This window comes from Microchirus variegatus, assembly GCF_963457635.1.
Source record: "Microchirus variegatus genome assembly, chromosome: 7".
Lineage (NCBI taxonomy): Eukaryota > Metazoa > Chordata > Actinopteri > Pleuronectiformes > Soleidae > Microchirus > Microchirus variegatus.
Genome location: NC_139808.1, coordinates 32,410,880 through 32,424,684, shown reverse-complemented (window position 1 = coordinate 32,424,684; position 13,805 = coordinate 32,410,880). Strand labels below are relative to the sequence as shown.

The window sequence follows — 13,805 nt, the reverse complement described above, 5'->3', positions numbered from 1 at the left end:
TGCTCACATGACTTATGAATCCGCTTTGTGTATTTTTGTGTATGCACAGAGAGAGAGAGAACAGTTGGCTTGAATTTGCTTGAATGTTCAAGGCAGAATCAAATAAACTTACCTGCCAATCATTTCACAAACATATCCACAAATACAGTACATGCTAGTGCAACATGCATCATTTGCATGCATCATTCAGTCATCCCTCCCTGCACAGTTTGGGAACCACTGGTCTACTTTACATTCATTATGAAGAATTAAAAACATTGGCTTCTGAAGATATTTTGCTGTGTCAAATGCCAAATTGAAATATGTCTACGTGGAGTTACATTCAAATATCGTGTTGAGCCAATGGAAGACTATCTTTATCCAAATTGGCTGCCATGACATCATGTCTTTGCTCGGCCAAAGTGATTGACATTTTATGTCATCTCATTGTGCAAAAGTACCATTTCATAAACTGAACTTTCTCAAAGAGGCTAAGATAAACCACAGAATACTTTGCCTTATAGGAAATCAGATCATGTCTTACCTTTGACGACGCAACCATCTGTATCTTGACTTTGTCACTGGTGGCTGCTGGGAGTGGAACATCTTGCAGATCTACTTCGGCCCTCGTTTCCGTTGGTTGATCCTGAATGGGTCTCTTTGGCTCCTCCTCCTTTTCTCTTGCATCCGTTTTGTCTTTGTCAGTTTGAGCTTCATCAGTGACACCGAGTTCAGACAGAGATTCGGCTGCTTTGTCTTTATCTTCTCCCATGCTCGTCTTCCCTGTCGACTTGTCATCAACATCTGTGCGAATCATCTCCTTGCTTTCTTTAACTGTTTCCAACTGGATACTTGATTCCAGTGTTGATTCATTTTCAGTTGTGACAGTTTTGAGTTCATGTACATCCTGGCTCTTGGATACATCATGCATTTCAGGTTCTATCAGTTGCGCATGTCCTCCTTGGACAAGGTCCTGCTTAGGCAAAGTCATTCCTGGCAATGTCTCATTCACTTGAGCTGCTGATAAATCAACAGATGGCTCAGTGGAATCACTCTGTGCTCCATCCTCTTGCTTTTCAGCAACTATAACACAAATTGTTCCATCTGCCTCCAGTGGCTCCTCCTTGTCAAGTTTCTCAACACTCACTAGGATCATGGTCATCTCACCATTAGCTTGATCTGGCTTTTCCTTGTCGTCCAGAACTTTTCCTGTACGGATGATCTTTTCTTTGTCAATCCTTGTGCCCTCTGTTGTGACAATACAGGTGATTCCAGGTTGTACAACACACACTTCAGGCTCAATGAGGACTTTCTCCTCACTAACATCAGCCTCCAGCGGCTCCTTGTCAAGTTTCTCAACCCTCACTTCAATCATGGTCACCTCACCATCAGTCTGATCTGGCTTTTCCTTGTCCTCAATCCTTGTCACCTCTGTGGTGACAATACAGGTGATTCCAGGTTGTACAACACACACTTCAGGCTCAATGAGGACTTTCTCCACACTCACCGATGTTTCATCCAGACTCAAAGATGCACCTTCATCTGCCTGTGGTTCTTTAGGTGTGGTGACACAAATGGTTTCTTCAGCCTCCAGTGGCTGATTCTTGTCAAGTTTCTCAACTGTCACTTCCAGCATGGTCACCTCACCATCAGTCTGATCTGGCTTCTCCTTTTCGTCCGGAAGTTCTCTAGTCAGGATGATCTTTTCCACATCAATCCTTGTCACCTCTGTCATGTCAACACAGGTGATTGCAGGTTGTAGGACACAAACTTCAGGTCCAATGAGGACTTTCTCCTCAGCCTGCAATGACTCCTCATCTACAAGTTTCTCAACTGTCACTTCCAGCATGGTCACCTCACCATCAGTATGATCTGGCTTTTCCTTGTCGTCAATCCTTGTCACCCCTGTGGTGACAACACAGGTGATTTCAGGTTGTACAACACTCACCACAGGTTCAATGAGGACTTTCTCCTCAGCCTCCAGTGGCTCCTCCTTGTCAAGTTTCTCAACTGTCACTTCAAACATGGTCACCTCACCATTAGTCTGATCTGGCTTAAAGGTTTGTGTATCAGGTTGTACAACACACACTTCAGGCTCCACATGGATCTTCTCTGCACTAACAGACATTTCATCCAGACTTTGAGGGGCATCGTAAAACTCCTCTGTAGAAACATCAGACTGGTCATCTTGAACTTCACGATCCCTAAGGCCTGTCTTTGTCACTGTTTCTCTTGGTTTTGAAGTGTCTTTCTGTCCTTCACTCTGCTGAGCCGGTGTCAAATCAGTGACTGTCTTGACTTCTTTTGTCTGATCAGCAGCTCCTTGTGAGTGCTCATCAGCCATGGTCTCATCTTTGTTTAAAAGCTTGTTGTCGCCCTGGGTTTGTACATCTGTCTTTGGCTCTTTTGTTATCTTGACACACGTTTCTTCGTGCTCCTCGAAAGTAGTCGGCATATCGAGTTGTATGACGCGTATTTCACGCTCCACATGAATCGTCACCATCTTTTCACCCAGGCTCTCGGTTACATGTGGTGATGCTTCAGGACGCTCTTCTTTTGGTTTTTCTTCTGTATCTTTCATGGTCCCGATTCCACTCTGACTTGGTTTTGCAATGCTTTCCTCATCCAGGCTTGTTTCTGTGACTTCTGGCTCTGTGTCACCTGGTTGAAGCGATTCAGAGTCTATTTGAACAACATTGCTTTGACTTTCAACTTTGCATTCTTGCACCTTAATCTCAGCGACCTCACCTGCGGTGTCTTCTGGCTTAACATCAGCAGTAATCGGATCCTTGATTTCTGGCTCTTTTTCTTCTTGGGCATTTGTTTGAATACTTATTATTGGCTGTTGGCCCTCTGTGGTGGTCTGTATATCTAGTTGTATGACCCGCACTTCAGGCTCTATGTGGATTTTCTCAATGGAAATGTTTTCATCCAAACTTTTGGGTGGTTTGTCTACGTCATGTAACAACAGTGTAGAAGGCTGTTCTTGGACACTACTTGTTTCAGTGATATCTACTTTTGGCGTCTCTTCTATATCAAGTTGTGGAACGACACCACGTTCCTTGTCGAATTTATCTTCTTTCTTTGTGGTTTTGATGAGCTTAAGATGACTCATGGTTTCACTAAGTTTGATTATTTCTTGCTCAGTTGGGCTTATAAGTGTCACATCTGCCTCTGCTTCATGAGTGGCGTCTCCTTCAGCTTCAGGTTGAACTGTCTTTATCTCCGGTGCCTGGGTGGTTCCTTTGTCATTCATATCCTTCCTCTGAATCTCTGTTGTGTCTTCTTCTGCTTCATGTGGTGCATCTATGGGCTCTGTAGAGACAGGTGGTTGTGTTTGAGCAACTACAGACTGGGCCTTTTTAGTTTCATCTTTAGACGCTGGGGGTTCATCTTGAGGAGGAGAAGCATCCCTCTCCAGTTGAGGTTGGTGAGTATCTGCAGTCTGTACAACAACTGGAACTTCCTGATTCACGTCTGAAACTCCACCTTGAAAAGTCATCATGTCTACAAATTGACGGGCAATTGACGTAACAAGATGAGTGACCCCCTGACTTCTGGGTTTAGTTTCTTCCACAACTGCGGTTTCAGACTTTTCCGTAGCAACCTCTGCAGATTCCACAATGTCAAGTTCTTTCTTAGTTTCTTCATCTTTTCCATCAGCAGGCCGTTGAAGGTCACAGACTACCTCTGGAACTGTGCAAACCTCAACAGTGTTGGATATTTCTCCTGTCAAAAGTGTGGTTTCTTCCATGACAGCAACATCGGTTTGAAATTTGGATGACATTAGATCTTCTGTCTTCTCAGTCTGAATCGGCTCCTTCTCAGCAAGTTCTAAGGAAAGTTCTGGTGAAATAATTTCTTTTTCCACCACAGTCATTTTGGTCAGTGTTGTGACCACTGAAGATGGCTTCTTACCATCAGCACTCTTCTTTGACCTCCTTTTGCTGGGTTTAACCTTAGGTTCATCCGTGACCACGGCTTCAGCTATTAGACTCTCAGGCGTTTCAGTGACACATGTTTCCTTGTAAGAAGGTTTTATAGGTGCACCAGTGACTTGTGTGGTTTCCATCAGCTTAAGATGACTCAAAGATTCACTCAGTCTAATTATTTCTTTCTCAGTTGGGCTCATTTCTGTCACCTCTGACTCTGTTTCTACAGAAGTGGTCTGAGTGGAGTCGCCTTCAGCTACTGGGTAAACTGGCTTCATTTCCTGGTTTAGGGGTTTATCTTCTTCCACATTTGCTATTTCAGTCTTCTCTCTGATGATCTCTACAGTTCTGACAGGCTTCTTGTCGTCAGTGAGTGTCTTCGTACCGTCTTCAGCATCTACATCAGCAGGTCTTTCAGGAGCAGAGACTGCCTCTGGGACTGTGCAAACCTCAACCGTCGGTATAAGCATTGTTTCTTCCACAACAGTAACATCTGGTGTTCCCTTTTCCACCATAGAAATGTCAGTTGATTCTGTGATGTCCTCTGGGCCTGAAGATGGTATTTGACTTTCAGACTCTTCAGTCTTTGCTAGGACTGTGGTAGAAAGCTCTGGAGAAACTTTGAGAGCTTTTGTTTTTCTTTTGCTTGGTGACAGCTTTCCTTTTTCAACAACAGTTATTTCAGTTTTCCCTGCATCCGCCTCTGTAGCTGAAAACGGTTTTGGACTGCCAGGGACTTTCTTTGACTTCCTCCTGTTGGGTACAACTTTAGGTTCTTCCACAACAGCAGCTTCAGTTATCTGAGTGTCAGGCCTCTCCATGGTCTGTTTTTCCTCCTTGTGAGAAAGTTCTGGAGAAACTTTTGGACTCTTTGTCTTTCTTCTACTGGGCAAGACCTTACTTTGCTCAACAGCAGTAATCTCAGTTGCTTCAGTGACTTCCTGTCCAGTTGAAGTTGCTTTATGGGTTTCAAGCTCATTCCCTCCTTCCTTGAACTCCACAGCAGCAGTAATGTCACACACTGTTGCTCGTGGTGCTGTAACATCAGTCTCAGTTTGCTCTATCAACGTCTGTATTTCAGGCTCTTTAACAATCTGTTCCTCATCCTGAGTGACAACTTCAGGAGAAAGTTCTGGGACCTTTGGTTTTCTTTTCGTTGGCGACAGCTTTCCTTTCACCTCAACGGTCATTTCAGTTGGTTCAGTTGGAGATAGCTTTGGACTGTCAGGGCCTTTCTTTGATTTCCTCTTGGGTATAACCTTTGGTTCTTCCACAACAGCAGCTTCAGTTATCTGACTATCAGTCGTTTCCATAGCACGTGTTTCCTCCTTGCAGGGAAGTTCTGGAGAGACCTTTGGACTCTTTGACTTCCTCCTGCTGGGTAAAGCCTTAGGTTCCTCCACACCAGCAGCTTCAGTTATCCGACTCTCAGGTTTTTCCACAGCCTGTGTTTCCTCCTTGTGAGAAAGTTCTGGAGACACTTTTGGACTTTTTGACTTTCTTCTGGCTGGCAAGATCTGGCTTGTGGCCTCATCTGGAGTTGAGGACTTTTGATCATCAAGTTCTGTCTTATTTTGTTGAGGTTTCACATCAGCTAATTTATCTGTTTCAGACGCTGGGGGAACGTCAAGAGCTTCTTCCTTTTGGACACTGGAAATCACAGCAGGTTTCTGACCTTCTGGCTCCTCCAATGCCTGAGATGTCTCATCCTCAGCAGGTTTTAGAGGAAGCTCGGTTCTCTTTGGCTTTCTCCTTGGTGGCGATAATTTACTTTTTTCCACAACAACAAGTTCAGCTTGACCGTCACCAAACTCTGTGGCAATGGGCGACTTTTCGGGTTCTTCTGCACCAACTGTTCTATCGTGGGGAGACATTTGCTCTGTAACTGTGGAGACTTCAAGAGTTTGGGATTCAATTCCTTCCACAACATTTTCAGTTTGCTCTCCGGATGGCTCCTGGCTGTCAGGCAGTTGCTTAGTTTCTCCCACCTCTTTGGTTCCATGTCCAGGGGAGAGCTTTGGTCCCTTTGGTCTTCTTTTAGTTGGAGAAAGCTTATATTCTTTCACAGTAATTTCAGTTCTATCAGTGACCTCCTTTGTAATTGAAGACGTCTTTGAGTCATCATATTCTTTCGTATCATCTTTAGGTTCCTCATCTCGAGAAGCAACACCAGCACTTTCAGTTGGCTCCTTCGAACTCAAGTCAGACGTTCGACTTTCAGGTTCCTCCAGCTGATCCGTGTGTTTCTGAGGACGTTTTGGATCCTTTGACTTTCGCCTTGGTAGTAAAATCTCAATTGCCTCTGAAAGCAGCCCTGAAACAAACTCTGTGGTTAAAAACTTGTCTGATTCTTTGACCACAGATGCGGACTCCTCAGCTCCTGGCTCAGGAGCAATGGAAACATCATCACTCTTATACTTCTTTCTGGGTGGTATGCCCTTAATTTCCTCCACAATATCAGCTTCAGGTGTTTCAGTCTTGGTGTCTTCCACCCGTTCTTCACTTGGCAAGAGTTTAGGTTCTTCCACAAAAGCAGTTTCAGCCGACTCCATTGTTACCTGTACAACTGAAGTTTCCCCATCCTCAGGTTCTTTCTCAATTTCCTGAATCTCTTCAAAGTAATCAGTAATTAAAGTCTGTGTAGTAAACGGCTCTAAAACTGTGGAAACCTCTGAACTCTCAAACTCTTGTGTTTGAAGACCAGACTTGGGTTGTTCGGCATCTGTTGCTGCATCAGTGATCCCCTGGGACACTTCTGGACTCATTGCCTCTTCACCAGATTGCCCGAGCTCTGCCGTGGTCTTGACTTGCTCTGCGAGTGATTCTGGGATCTCATGAACTTTCTTGGTGAGTTCACCGTCAACATCGGTCCCTTCCAGAATAAGTGGTCTGGATGAGACTGTGGTCAAAGTTTTGGTCTTTCTTCTGGATGGTACAGGTGTAGTTTCTTCTCGGATCAGTGAAGGTTCACCAGCCACAGCTTCACTGCGTTCGGCTGTAACATCGGGCTTTGAACTTTCAAGCTGTGCCTCTTCTGTCGTGATGGAACTTTGTTTGGTGATGGTTTCTGAAACAGTCGTTTCCTCTGCAGCAGTTTTGGTGTCTTCCATGACGTCTGTCACGTCAGGCTTCGACGCCGAAGTCTCAGTTTGCGTCGCCTCAACTGAAACTGACAAGACCTCCTCAGCAGATGTCGATTCTCCTGTTAATGGAATGTTTTTTTCCAGCTTAACTTGGGCTTTTTTCTCGGGTGAGCGCTTGCTTTTTCTTGGTGGTGCCACGATAGAGGTCCCGGTCTTCTTCTTCTTCGGACTAATGGACTGGACATCAGCGGACTGAAGGTCATGTTGTCTTTGTTTCTCCTCTTCTTCAAGGTCCTTAAATAAGGAGGAAAAACGCATTATTTACCACAAAATTACTTGAATATCTATAAGCTAGAATAAGACTTGTTTTGAAATTAAAGTCCAAATACCGTTAGGCTCCAGTTGAGGGAGCTTTTGTGAGTCTCTGCTTCTCGGAGAGTCTCTGAACCGTCTCTCTCCAGTTTCACAAACAGAACTGGAGTCAGGCAGTCGGTCAGAAACTCGTGATGAGAACGCGCCTCCAGCAGTCTGGCCTGCAACTTTTCACCCTCATCTAACGTCCCCTAAAACCAGGAGGAAAGACGTTTATGTCCACGCTGATGACATCAGTGTGTCAAATATACAGATAACAGTGTATAACATGTTAAAGGAAAAAATAAAGAAGGAAACCTGCACAGAGGAAATGGTGTGCGATGGTTTGCTTTGACTCCACTGCTGCAGGGCATCAAGACAATCTCTGAGGCAGCGAACTGTGTTTGTGGTGCAGGTGCCTCGATGCTCAGTCAGCCTGGACTTCAGACTGAGGACACAATTAAACACCATTTAAAAACACCATAAATTTAACATATTTGTTATGCATCGTACTAGATATGAAATAAGATAAACATGGACAAAACATGTAGACAGTGAATCCTAAGTATAAGACTAGATGTAATCTCTGTGTGCCTCAAATTAGTCATAAATAAATAAATAAATATAAGAGAACTCTGTGTTTCACTGGATAAAAAAGAGCAGCATGACCTTTTACTGGAAAATAAATTGAAAACTAAATTGAAATAGAAGAATCCCAGCTGAGAACGTTGTGGCGTATCTATATTTTAAAATGTAACACAAAGATGTCGTCACTCGTCACCTGTCATGTTGTTGACATAAAGACTGGACCACTCGGATGATATCTACAGGAAGCTCAGTGACGTCCGGCGACGACTTTACTTCCTCGCGGAGGTCGTGAACTTTCACGCCCAAATCTTCCAGTGACTTCTCGCAGTTCTGAGAGGAGGACAAAAAAACCCCACATCAAACAAACAGGAAAACTCACGTCTGAAGGTTATTCTCTGTACAAAACTGATTAAGATGCTGAAAAACATGAGAAAACACTCAAACCGAGATTAATCGATTATCAAAATGGAAAAACGCCTGTACATTCCATTTTTGGCCTCTTTTTTTGACATTGAGAAAAAGACTCAAACAAATGTTATTTTAAATGTGTCATACTGTTCATATTTCAAATTTAATACACAACTTTTAGTTTTTCCTTAATTATAAATTGTTAATACACTATTTTAACATGCTGTAAATAACAGCCAGATAGTGAAAGTTATTCTGGAAAAATGGGCAGAAGCACGAACTCAAAGACTTTCTCTGGTTCTTTTATGGTTAAAATAAGAAACCAAGTCCAGACTGTCACTGTACATTTATCCATAATGTATGTTCTGCTGTGTGTGTGTTGTTATAATGACCTGCAGGCTGTTCCAGTGCTGCTGAAGCTGAGCGATGTTGTTCTGCGGTTCACTGTAGGTGAGCGCCTTGTCCAGAGAGCGCAGCTCCCACTGCAGAGCCGCCGCCCTCTCCTTCAGCTCCCGGCTCCTGTGCTCCAGCTCCGTCTCCAGTCCTTCCAGTCGGCACTCGCAGAGCGCCAGCAGCCCCCTCACCTGCTGCTCCGAGCCGGCGCAGAGGTCGTGGAGGTGGCCGACGTCCAGGGTGAGAGCGCCGCGGCCGCCGGGCGTGCAAAGCCTCAGCAGGTCGTCTCTGGCCGAGTCCAGATCCTTCATCTCTCTGTGCTCTCGCTCCACTGTCTGCAGCAAAGCCTGAAAAACACCAGGAGGATCCAGATGATGGACATTATATCATCCATGATAAGACAATGGAAATTGGAATTCAAATGAGTTCTGAAGTTCTCTGAAATAAAACCACTGAATCTTGGATGAAAGTCCAGTTTCTACTGATTCAATCATTTTTGGATCGTTTTTCTCCTTCAAGAATAAGGAAACTGATAATCTCAAGTGTATTTTTTAAATATAGAAAACATTTTCCACCGTTTTCTGACCAATTAGCTCACTGGTTTTAGCAAGAACATCATAGGCAGAAGAAGAAAAACTTGACCGGTGCAGGATTACGCCGTATTATTTTGTGTTTCAGACACATCTGTGCTTGCTCTGACCTTCAGCGTGTTGACAGTGTTGTGCAGAGCCTGTCTGTCAGCCGGAGCTTCACCCAGGCCTTTGACGTGTTCCCTCAGCCAGTCCTGAGCTGCTTCATGCTGCTCCATCAGCTGAGCGCACTGTCTCTCTGTCATGATGCCCTGCACCTTGAGAGCCACCGTTTCCTGGAGGAAACAAACAACAACAACAACAACATCACGATTTTGTGGCTCAGCATATAGAAAGACTTTATTTGGAATCAGAGCGATAGACGATGACTGGACTCACCGTCAGCTCTTTGAGCAGAGCGGGGATCGTCGTCTCATCTTTGGTCGACCAGGACTCGTCGGCCCACTCAGGATCCTGAGTGATCTCAAACAGTTCTGCTGCCTGATGGATTAATAAAACACAGAGGAGAGGTCTTTAAGGATTAATGATTCTCCGTTAACACTTAGCGCTCACATTTTCTTTTATTTTTGGTCATAAAAAAGAGCCAATACAATCCAATAGAAACATGTTTGAGTCGTTTTTTGCTCAGGTGTGTTTATATCAGTTTGTGAAAGTGAGAAAACTACTTTTTAACCTAATTAAAGACATATTAAACAATATAAATCTCACCTGAGCGCGAACGTCAGCGAGCACAGGAGCCAGCGCCGTGCTCTGCTCCAGCAGCGCCCGAGCCTTCTCCACCGCCTGCCTCCGCTCTCCGAGACCAGGCCAGGGAAAGAGCCGCGGCAGAGCGGACGCCTGCGTCTGGATCTCAGAGAGACGCGCCTCGGCCTGGACTCGCTTGTAGCGGCAGGACGCCAGGCGCTCCACGACGCCCTTCAGCTCTCTGAGGAGAAGGAACAAAAGTCATTAGTCATCTATGAAGAAACAGACGACAGATACAGACACGGGTGTTTGAAACGTTTCAGTAAACATCTGCACCTCTGCGTGTCCTCGGCAGCCTGAAGGAGCGTCCTCCACTGCTCCTCGATGTCTTTGACCATCTTCTCCACCTCCAGCCTCTTGTCGTCCTCCAGGTCTTTGTGCTCACAGAGACTCTGCACTCGTGTCTTCAGCTCGGCCACCCGAGCCTCGGCGTTGCACCTGGAGCTTAAGATGATCTGAAGACACAGTCGTGACACACATGATTCACACATCACATTATACAGAGAATCATTATGACTTTGATGTTGTACCTGTGCGGTGTTGAGTCTGTCCTCTATCTGAGCCTGACTTCCCCGAGGTCCTCTCCCCTTGGCGTCGGCGTCTTCCTGCAGGTCTTGGACCCAGGCCTTGGTGCTGTCGGCCTGGAAGCACAAGGCCTCCGTCTCCCTGGAGAGCGAGTACTGGACCTCGGCTTTGTTCAGGCTGCTCTCGGCGCTCTGCAGCAACATCCTCCACTGCTCCTCGGAGTCCTCTGTCGTCTGCCGAGCCTCCCGTTTCACGCCGTCCTCCACGTCCTGCTGCTCAGACAGACTCTGGCCGCGTCTCTTCAGCTCCGTCAGCTTGGCGTCTCCCTCGTGTTTGGAGCTCAGGATCGTCTGTGAAAGTCGCAGAGTTACTTAAGTCTGGACAAGATTCACTCCTCTGTTACAGATACATATGTTTGTAAGCTGTCACCTGTGCAGTGACGATGATCTTCTCCGGATCCCTGTGACTCTCCAGGTCGACCAGGCTCTGCTGCCTGTCCTTCAGCCAGACTCTGGTGCTCTCTCTCTGGACCTCGTAGTCCCTGAGCTGACCCTCCAGAGAACACTGCTTCTCCGCCCTCTCCAGAGTCTCTTTAACGTCCAGGACGACTCCGGTCCAGCGCTCCTCAGCGTCTCTCACCTGCTGCTCCACTTGTCCTTTTTTGACATCGTCGACGTCCAGACTGCACAGACTCTGTCCTCGTCTCCTCAGCTCCTGGAGCCTGGAGTCTCCTTCAGGTTTGCAGCTCATAATGTCCTGCAGAACAAAGGTTTCAGCTTCTTAAATGTGAATATTTTCTGGTTTCTGGGCTCCAGTTTACTCAATAAATCAGGTAAACTGAAGTTTGGGAAACACTCGTCAACATTTTTCAACATTTTCTAACATTCTAACATTTTATGGACCAACTCATAATTACATTTTATGGAACAACTCATAATTAAATGAGAAAATGAAGAAAATATTTGTTATTTGCAGCCCTACAATTGTGTAATTATGTAAGTGAGACACACATTTCAGTTATTTATACCTGTTATTTGTTTGATTTTCTTTTATTTAACCTTTATTCAAACAGGGATTCACAAATGTGATGACTATCTAGACACACATACAAGCACAAATGATTTAGTAAGTTTTAAATGTGCTTTACAAATAAACTTTACTGATTTACTTACTTTTACAACACAGTTTTGACAAAAAAATCTACAAACAAACCCTCTTTCTTTTGGCTTCAGTGCAATAACACTTCTTTTTTTTACCACAAGGGGGCACAAGAAAACCAAAAAACAGACAAATTCCTTCACAAAATATCAAGTTTTAAAGTCTATTTTTTTGAAAACTGTCCTGATCAAAAGTTAAAAAACTACCTAATCTTTTCAAATATGTTATATTTATTCTCTTTTATTTTGCTTGTCTTAATCTCTTAAATACTTTTTAACTATAATCCTCACCTGTGCCGTGTGCAGTCTGCCCTCAGCTGACGTCTGGCTGCTCACTGAGCTCAGACGCTGTTGGACGTCTTCAAGCCAGCGTCCAGTGTCCAGATGACAGGTGTCGAATTCTATCAGCTGAACAGAAAAACACCACGACGTGGAGTAGAAACTCAGTGGAGGGTTTAGTCTGCCAGACATCGAGAATCCCAAATAATTTCACACCTCTGCTCAGTTCAACTCTCCTCCCACCAAAGCCCATAGAGAAAATCAGTGATTTTAACATCACAGCACACAGGAGTTCACAGGAGTTGTTGATCCACTGCTGCCTCCATCACTAAGTTACAATGGCTGTGATAAAGCGTCTTCTCTAACCTGGAACGTTCTCCTCTCTGTGTCGTCGGCGACCTGAGCCTCGGCGTCTCCTTTGACCTGTTGGGCGGCGTTCAGCACCGTCCTCCACTGGTCCTCCACGTCTTTGACTGCCTGCTGGACAAAGTCCCTCCGGCCCTGGTCGGGGTCTTTGTGGTCGCACACGCTCTGGCCTCGTCTCCTCAGGTTGTTGACCTTACAGTCGCCGTCCGGTCTGGAGTCCAAGATGATCTACAAACAACAACAACATCACTGATGAATCTGTCCATTACTTTCTCGACTAACCGATTAGTTGCTTGGTTCATAAAATCTCAGAAAACTCTGATCTGTGTTTGTCAAACCTGGAAATGTTCAGTTTAAACAATTGCTTTGTTTTCATGGAGCAAAGAAACCTGAGAAAACTCACATTTAAGAAGCTGAACATTCAGAAAACACTTAATTTAGATTAAGCAATGATCAAAATGGTTGAGCGATTAATGAAGCCAATTTGTTTTGCTTGGTTAGATTTGTTCATGCTAACCATAACAGACCTCCTTTGGAGCCTACACTATTTAAAGGCCCAGTGAGTACAAATTAGTGACATCTAGTGGCCAGAAAATGCAGAATAGAAAAAAATGGAGGACTCTTCTGCCCACCCTTGCTTTTCTCAAGTAAGTCGTGGAACAACGGTGAACTTCACAGACCAGAAAGGACGCTATTCTTTTTCGTTAGCCTTATAAGCTTCTGACTTGAAGTGTGCAACACGTGAACTAACTATTTTGTCTGCTCAGGCTCCCGTAGAAGTCTAATTCTCAGGCAGTGTTTCCCAGACACAGGGTCAGATCCCCAAACAACCTTTTAGTTAAGATTTATGTGCATAAAATAAGGTTTTAATTCATTTACCAAACGCCTCTTTGAGATTATTAGTTTCCCAATTCAAAATGATGTTAGGCTTTACAGACATGGTTGTAAATTTTGCCACAAATTTGCTCTCATCATGATTTATACCGGGATGTGTGTCACGATAGTTTGCCATCGTTAAAAAGTTTGGGAAACAGTGATCTAAGGCTATGAAAACCAAATTACACACACAACTAAACGCCACAGACTGAACATTTAGTATTGAGACAAACCTGAGCTGTGAGTCGTCGTTCCTCGGGCGGCGTCTGCAGACCGGCCGACTGCATCTTCTGCTGTCGCTCTCTGACCCAGGCGCGAGTGTCTCTGCTCTGAGCGTCAAAGTCGTCGGACAGACTCCTCAGTTCTGCCAGACTGGCGGCCTGCACCACCGACGTCCACTGCTGCTCCGTGTCGCCAAGCGCTCGATCCACCTCCGGCCTCCTGCTCTCCTGCAGGCGCTCGCCCAGAGTCTGGCCTCGCGTCCTCAGCTCCAGCAGCTTGGACTCGCCCTCGCACAAAACCGTCTGAGGGTTA

At 45.1% G+C, this 13,805-nt stretch overlaps 1 protein-coding gene across 1 annotated transcript in view; it reads right to left on the bottom strand.

The window, feature by feature from the left end:
* syne2b (spectrin repeat containing, nuclear envelope 2b) overlaps positions 1-13,805 on the bottom strand; it is a gene marked incomplete at its 5' end in the record, with an annotated part of 83,882 nt that overhangs the window by 55,471 nt on the left and 14,606 nt on the right. The window contains 14 exons of the mRNA XM_083892057.1: positions 524-7,288; positions 7,384-7,557; positions 7,664-7,793; positions 8,127-8,263; positions 8,734-9,081; positions 9,435-9,599; positions 9,703-9,804; positions 10,033-10,249; positions 10,345-10,523; positions 10,599-10,943; positions 11,023-11,349; positions 12,042-12,158; positions 12,396-12,623; positions 13,505-13,795. Of these exons, the coding sequence (XP_083748183.1) occupies positions 524-7,288; positions 7,384-7,557; positions 7,664-7,793; positions 8,127-8,263; positions 8,734-9,081; positions 9,435-9,599; positions 9,703-9,804; positions 10,033-10,249; positions 10,345-10,523; positions 10,599-10,943; positions 11,023-11,349; positions 12,042-12,158; positions 12,396-12,623; positions 13,505-13,795 (9,525 nt within the window). The remainder of the gene's footprint in view (positions 1-523; positions 7,289-7,383; positions 7,558-7,663; positions 7,794-8,126; positions 8,264-8,733; positions 9,082-9,434; positions 9,600-9,702; positions 9,805-10,032; positions 10,250-10,344; positions 10,524-10,598; positions 10,944-11,022; positions 11,350-12,041; positions 12,159-12,395; positions 12,624-13,504; positions 13,796-13,805) is intronic.